Genomic DNA, 8,144 nt, shown 5'->3' with positions numbered 1-8,144 from the left:
ATTGATCAGTAACGCCACCTAGTGGTGATGTTTCCTGACTGACAGAACAATAAATCAACCAAAACAACACACTGAAGGGACATTCTACACAGTACAGAGCAACATGACCAACGTACAGACTCAGGTATTATTTCAAATCATTTATTTTATATACCATACATCATAGTTTTGAGGACTTTACTATTGTTCAAAAATGTGGGAAACTGTAGGCCATTCATTCCTCATCAACAGAAATGAAGACACCAACAGAAAGACATGTAAATACTGTTTTATTGTAAGAAATGGACTTCAGTTAAAAATGTGGACCTCTTAACAGCCTGCAAGTACAAAATCAGGGAGAGAGACAGTTTTGTCGTGGTGCGTGGCCCACGATGTACTGAGTACCTTCGCTACAGATTGTTCTTAAAGGCCACAGAGCATTGAAAGAAAGGAAGGAAGGGTCGATCACTGCCTTTAACAGACATTACCTGCTTCCAAACTATTTCCGTCCACATTTTTACTTGCATCCACCTTGTGCCAATATTTAACAGTTCGGCTTGTGTGAAATTACAATGGCATATTTGTCAATGCAAGTGTCACTTACTTTCCTTTTGTCTCCTATTTAGATCAGATCCAGCGCTGTTATATTAACCCAACCGCAGCAATATATTTCTAATCCAGTGAACCCAAACATCCAGCAAAAAGGCTTGTCTAGCTCAAACAGGCAAGTTCTTAAGGGTCAAGGTATTCGATAGCACCAATAACAACTCTGATTGCCGGTTTTGCATGTGCTATTGATGTACAATGCAACATTGAGAATTACACACAGTAAAATGCCGATCGATTGAGGATGACCGGTGCACATGAAAACAATGAAGCTACACATCGGAGAAAGTCAGAGCTGGCACAATGATCTAAAGTCAGAATCCTGTTGAATCTCCCAAAAAAAACAAAAAAGACAAATGAAGTGAGCGAGCATTGCCTGGAAAGATCAAATTCAGAGTGAGAAGTAAAGCTTTCATCTACAAAGCTCATTAAGTCGATATTTTTAGTGTTTCTGCATTTGTATCATCGGCTTGACATGGTTATTTGGGGAAAGGTCTTGAAAGAGTGCAATATTTTAAAATAACTCGAAAGATTTCACGTTCTCATCTTGTGTATTTAAAAGATTTGGGTCTGAGATAACCAATATTCTGCTGCTGCCGTTACGTCTACAAATAATAATTAAAAGAAACAAAAGAAAACGTAAATGTAAAACTTTGAATAACAAACATTTGCCAAAAGAGACAGTACAGGACAGGATAGAAAAACGCATTAAATATTAAGGCAGTAAAAGAGGAAGAAAACGGGCAGTGTTTGTCTTGTCAACTCAAATTGTGGCCGACGTAGTGGCTACTAACTTCATCCAGCGGTTTCAAATAAAAGCAATAAAATTATAACAAAGACAGTTAAACTCGTGCAACCGTGGCACCACAGTACATCGGCGTCCTGTAGGCCAAAGTGCACGACTGAGTGTTAGCACGTGCGTCGACTTCACTACATCCATAACACAAAGACAAACGTCAGACTGGGTCTACTCCCTCCAGACAGTCTGTATAAGGCACAGTCACTGAGGATAGACTGGAGCGCTGGAGACTGCTACCTGCCTTACGCTAGAACAAGCACCAAAACCATGAGTGGAAACTAGGAAGAGAGAGGCTTTTTGCAATCAACTAACACACGTTTTGTCATTCCGTCCCTGGGTTTTGTGTCAGTAAGGTACGGTTCGGACTAAGACGTGATCACAGATATGTACCACAGCAGTGAGGGGGAGACGCCACCTATCAATCACTACAGAGCAAGTGTCCAAGACGTTTCGGAGACATTTAAGATAAATACAACTGCAGGTGTCTGAAGTCGCTGAAAGAGGAAAGCAATGTTAGATCATATATTACAGACAGGAAACGCACTGTTCCTCGGAGAGAAACACAGGGTATCATGGCAGCCAGAGGTCTGAGGGCATTAAAACGGTTCTTTCTTCATGAAGTGTCTATGCATGCTTTAGCAGACGCATGGAGTTTGTTTGGAAGTCCAGATGCGTAATATGATGTGTGGATGGCGGGTAGTGACTGTGTGGAGAGGACGGGAATGGAAAGGTGAGAGGAAGGTAAAACTGCAGCAAATCACGAGCATTAGAACTCCTCCTGGTCCTCCAACTCAGCGTCTGGTACAACAAACCCCTCCTGAGAGAGAGAGAGAGAGAGAGAGAGAGAGAGAGAGAGAGAGAGAGAGATTGAGTCATCTGAGAAGAAACATCTTGCCATTTAAAGTTTGTTCCACTGTTTTCCACTGCAGGAAACATTCCCCAGAACAGCAGTAGTAAATTAATGTGTCTAATGCGGATCTGCAACACTTTCTCCAGACTGCTACTTGGGAATTCTGTGATGTCCATTTTTATTTAATCTTTAGAGGCTTTCACAGACATATCGGAGCTTTTTTTTAATTAATGTAAAGCTGTAATATACAAAAAATAATAATAACTTGACACTGGAGGCTTTCATTTCTATTTCACATATTGTGCCAAACCCATCTGACTTCTGCTCATCTTAACCATACAGTGGTGGCCAAAATTATAACAACACTTCAAGCAGCTAAAAATGGTTTTAAGTCAGTTATTTCTATGTTTTGCTGTAGTGTGTCAGTAAGAAACATCAGTTGACATTTCCAAACATTCATTTTGCCATTAATTGTAATAATCCAGTGAGATTTTAGTCTGACAGCAGCCAGTAATCCACACAGAGATCTGATCTCATCATCATCAGTCTGTCTGGAATTACATGAAGAAACAGAACTAACTGACACAGACTCAATCCAGAAGAACTGTGCCAACGTCTCCAAGACACTTCAAGAGATAAACCTGCAAAGCTATCTGAAAAACAATGTGCAAGTGCAACGAGGGCAAAAGCTGCTTTAAATGCAAAGGTTGGTCACACCAAATGTTGATTTAATTTAGTTAACAGAAGTTAATTGATAAAGAATCTATTTATGACATTATTTTTGACAGCATCCCCATTTTTACACAAGTGTCTAACACTTTTAACAGTACTGTATCTTTGCGTGAAAGATTTCTGTCCCTCCCTTTAAACTTTGCCGCCAAACACATCCAATATGGCAAACAGAAACTCAAACTTGCTTGCTCGTCATCCAAGAACTATTGAGGTTTTAGAACAGTTATGCTTTGCTTTATTATTTGATGAGTTTGTTGTATTTTGCATTGATCAATGTTCATGCATGAATAAATGGCCAAATTAAATCTGTTCATAATATAACATGAGCATGCCTATTCAGAAGACTTTTAAGATGTCTTTATTATGAAGCATCTAAGACTTTTACTGAAGGGACAGAAATTGCTCAGGTTTGATAAAAATATCTAAAAGAAATTTCATTTCTGGGTGACTATCCCTTGAAGTCTAAGATGATGCCATATTGGCCAGAGAACATAACATATATTAATATATAACTGAAAAGGTCATGATGAAGTCATGAAATTCATTGGTCAATAATTCTGGGAACACTGTTAATTCCTAATATGGTCAGAGACTGTAGTTGTGTTTGACTCACGTCTGTGGCATAGAGAATATCCACAATCCTCTGCAGGGTGGGGTCTCCCTCCCCCTCCTTCTCTTGACAGATCAGCTCAATGTTCCTCAGTTTGCCAAAGTAAAAGTCCCGCTCCTTCTCCATGTCCTGGATGGTAGACTTCAAGATGTTTAACTGAAAGTCACCCAACAAACATTTTAGTCAAAAACCCCAAAGTACACTTAAGTTTTTATGCATACGTTAAGTTACTAAGTACTATGCTGATGACAAAGATGAAACTTTTACAGTGCACGTTGTGTGCCTTTGCTTGTTTCATACTGAAAAGTGAGAGATAGTATGACAAACCTCTTGAATAAGCTCCGCCCTCTCCTCATCACCACCAGCACCAGGTCTCCGCGCAGAGCCAGGTGCCATCTTGGGTGTCACCTTTGCAACCGCTGCTCTCTGTGGTGCTGTTGGGAACAAGCAATAAGTAGTAAGATGCCACAAACTAGTTTGAAATACAGGAAAGAGAGACAATTAGTTAATAGCCTTCTAACAGTACAGCAACATCACTGGACCCGTTACTGAAATGCACTGAAGTGCAAGTCATTGTGTTTATTAAAAAGTATTTAACTGCAGTGAAGTCAAGCACACCCTGTTTCTCTCCTTGAATATCATGCTTCATTTAGAAACATGTCAGATTATGGAAGTAAGATGGCTTGGGAAGACCATTTCATTCTGCTTGTATGCCCATCTATGCCTACATATTAAACTGACTAACAGTCTAAAAGCGTATCAGACTCATCTCATGTTCCCTTCTCAGAAGAGTTTCTGTCCAGCACTTTCCATGTGTGGGTTAGTTAACCTGACACTTAAAACTTTTTAATGTTATGAATTTACTAGAATGACTACAGCAATGTCAACTTCTCCAGCACCTAAAACCATGTGTATTTCTCGGCTGACACCTCTCATCGTCTATAGTGCCTAGACTACAGTGAGCAGACGGTGACTAGTCAGTAAAGACTGAGATGTATCAACAGACTAAAACTGTTACATAAACTAAAGTGTACAAAGTAAACTGCTTTCAAAGTGATCCACCACTTGAGTTCCCTTACAGACACTGAAGACATTTAAAAGCCCAAAAACCCAAGCCACATTTTTTAAGCAGCTGGCATGGCAGTCTTAACAGAAGACGACTGATGGACTGCAGTAAGCCAATGAACACAGACGTATTTGGCAAGTCAAAACAAGGGCAGGAACAGAATGATCAGTTCATGTGCATCTTACCGAAGAATTCATGTAAGTGCACAAGAACAATGTCTGGTGGTTATCAATACACTATTGTGAGTAAGTTTTGTTTTTAATGATCTTGACAGAAGTCTCTTATGCTCACCCAGGCTACATGTATTTGCTCAAAACTACAGTAAAAAAAAAAAAAAAACATTCTAATAATAAATGTTTTCTACTTTAATATATATAAAAAAATTTAATTTATTCCAGTGATGGCAAAGCTGTCACACGATCCTTCAGAAACATTCTAACATGCTAATTTGGAGCTCAAGAAACATTGCTTCCTGTTGAAACCATGCACTTGAACTTTAGGTGCATTTATAAAAAAAAAACAAAACAAAAAAAAAAAACCCAAGAGTCCTCTACAACTTGAATGGCATGAGGGTGAGTAAATTAAAATCAAATTGTGCGCTGACATGATGTTGTGTTATGGGTGTCCCGAGTTCAAATCCCAGCTGGAGGACCTTTCCTGATCCCACCCCCCTCCCTCTCTCCCTCTTCACTTCCTGTCTCTCCTACACTGTCCTATGGTAATAAGACAAAAAAAATAAAAATGGCAAATTAAAAAACACTTCAATATTACAGATCACACACTGACGAATGCTACTGTATTTCTGAATATCTGACCTTTTTGGGCAGATGAGTAAAACATTAAAATGTATGTTTAATCCTAAATGCTGAGATCAAACAATGAGGTGCAAACAACTGGTGAAATGTAACCAACCTGCATTCATGATCTTCCTAGGCTTGCTGAGGGCAGGCATGGTTGGGTTGGGTACAGGCATGGTGTCCTGGCCCTGTCGCGCTTCCACTGGGTCATAGTCTTTTCCATCATAATTGGCATCAAAGAACTTCTTAAACCACTGAACAAATTCAAAATTGTCTTGAAATTTGCCCTTCACCAACTTGTCAACCGGGATAATCTGAAGGGGAAAACACATTCAAATATTATTTCACAGATTTATTAGGGTCACGGTTTTGTTGACAAATTATATATATAACAAATAATCTATATAACTTTTCTGATAAAATGGAAAGTAATAAACCTAAAGTGGCGTGTTAATGAATCTCAAAAAGATTTGTTCAACTTGACCAGACAATCACTGCTTGTGCAGACAAGCTTGAGGAAAAGAAATGAAACCACTCACTTTGTCAACACCCATCCTCTTGAAGGCAGCCTGCAATATCTTAAAATTGTGAATGTATTCATGCTCTAACTTTGCACCAAATTTTACTTTCTTCAACGGTATGCAGCCTGGAAAAAGCATGTCCATGAACTGACAGTAGGCTGCACCTGTAAAGAAAATCAGGTTACAAACAGTTGATAAATTGACAAAATGCTTCCATTCCTCCAAAACATATTTATTATTATAAAGTGAATCAGTGCACACCAATTTCTTTAGCGGCGTTGGTTCTGGAAATATTTTCTCCATTCATTTTATCACAGAGATTTTAAAGAAGTCTTTGAAATGACAATATAAGTCAGAAACCAAACCAACCAGCTATTTCCTTAAATTTCCATAAATTTCCTTATGAAAGGAATTGAAATTTTACTTTCAGAACCCTGCTGTTGCACTCTGTACAACAACAAATCACATACATTCTTACATTCATACACTCTTTACTACAAAGCCGCATACATCTCACCTGAACATAAAAGCTCGATCTTGGTGAAGTTCATCTGTAGAGACTCGTTGATCCACGCGAGCATGTCATGGCGACTCAGATTGTCGCTAGTCACTGAAGTGGAATAAACGTTCACAGCCATGTCCTAGAATGAAGCAAAAGATAAATGAGACATCATGATGAGGAACCATGTGCTGCTGACGCAGACTGAAAATGAATAGTGCTGAATCTAGGGCATATAATATCAGGCTATTATTGATCAGCATAATATTATAATAATATAAGACTTACTCTGTCGCAATTTTACTAGAAAGGGTGCTCAGTTATTATCATACCTTAAACTTGACAGAGTATAAAGAAACATAATCACTGCAATGAAGGCATTTCATCACATGGCTGAATCCTAAGGGAGTGTTTCACGGATGTTAGTTAAATCTCACATTTCCTTTTCTATACGTCTATCCAAAACCAACAAATAGACAAAACACACGATTCTTGATTTTAATAAATAAATAGTCTTTCCTGTCAACAAAAGACTTCATAGTGTGATGTAAACTATGAAGAAGAATGGAGCAGTAATAAATATATCGTAACAGCCAGAGTCTCAAGAAGATGCTGAGAAAGACAGCAATAGTGTCAGTCACTTCGTCTGTGCCTTAAAACCTAATAAGTTGTCATACCTAGACAGCATTCTATTCTTAGTCAGTTTAATTATAAGCACATTAGACGCCCAAAATGCTTTCTTCTAGGCAGCTCGCAGGGTTTTGAGGCAAACACCGCTTCAGCTTCTTTACATCCGGGCCTCGACTAACACACTATAGCCCTTATAACAGACGTATTACAGATAACGTTATTTATTCAAACAAAAAGGCTAAAATGAATATACGTATTAAACCACAAACACTGACCTCACAGACCAGAGTACCGACAAAATATAAGACACGTCTAGCTAATTCTGTGTCCCATAAAACATCCGCAGCAGCTTCCGTTAGCGGCTAACCGTTCATCTCAGAGCACTCGTTCAAAATAAACCATTCACAGAGGGTATATAACGCGTTAACGACGTTGTCGCAACGTAACCTATCTCTTTGCGTCATTTGTTTACAGAATAAACCAAAAGGAAGAATATCTAAAGGTATTTGGTGTGTCTCAGCCAAGTTTTACCTCTTGTCCGCCGGCGCCTCTTTCTATCAGATCATGCGTCGATTTGTTCTTCGGGCGTCTTACGTCATCACGTACAGATACGCAAGGAAAAGTGACATTATACTTGGTAAAATAAGAGTCTTTCCGTCTCATCGCTTTTATTTGGTAATATATCGAAGGAATTGTATTTATGTAAAAATGTGATCGTATTGATGTACGCTAAATAAAGCACATTTTAAATAATAAATAATTATTCATGGATGTATATATATATATATATATATATATATATATATATATATATATATACATAGAGAGAGAGAGAGAGAGAGAGAGAGAGAGAGAGAGAGAGAGAGAGAGACCATAACTGGTCAAACGAGCAAAGAATGTGTAAGGGAAGTCGTGCTTTTGTCACGAAAATTTGCTGCTTATTAGTAGTTAGTAAATTTGAGAACAGGGTATGATGACTAAATTAAGGCATCTAAAATATGTTCATGCAAAATAATGCATTAATATGTGCTTTATAAGTACTAATAAACAGCCAA

The 8,144-nt window shown here is 38.4% G+C and overlaps 1 protein-coding gene across 2 annotated transcripts; it reads right to left on the bottom strand.

Moving 5' to 3' along the window:
* Positions 1–252: 252 nt before the first annotated feature.
* Positions 253–7,730, bottom strand: mapre1b (microtubule-associated protein, RP/EB family, member 1b). Of its 2 annotated transcripts, none has more exons than XM_052594234.1 (7): positions 7,621–7,730; positions 6,478–6,601; positions 5,979–6,124; positions 5,555–5,753; positions 3,904–4,010; positions 3,580–3,732; positions 253–2,201 (listed from the first exon to the last, which is right to left on the bottom strand). In XM_052594234.1, the coding sequence occupies exons 2-7, from the start codon at positions 6,596–6,598 to the stop codon at positions 2,151–2,153; spliced, it is 777 nt and encodes a 258-aa protein (XP_052450194.1). In that variant the 5' UTR covers positions 6,599–6,601; positions 7,621–7,730; the 3' UTR covers positions 253–2,150. The 2 variants fall into 2 exon arrangements, with proteins under 2 accessions (XP_052450194.1, XP_052450195.1); XM_052594235.1 differs by lacking the exon at positions 7,621–7,730 and adding an exon at positions 7,365–7,543.
* Between the last annotated feature and the right edge of the window lie 414 nt (positions 7,731–8,144).

The sequence above is a fragment of the Carassius gibelio genome, chromosome B23 (genome assembly GCF_023724105.1).
Source record: "Carassius gibelio isolate Cgi1373 ecotype wild population from Czech Republic chromosome B23, carGib1.2-hapl.c, whole genome shotgun sequence".
Classification (NCBI taxonomy): Eukaryota; Metazoa; Chordata; class Actinopteri; order Cypriniformes; family Cyprinidae; genus Carassius; species Carassius gibelio.
This window is presented reverse-complemented; position numbering and strand designations above follow the sequence as displayed.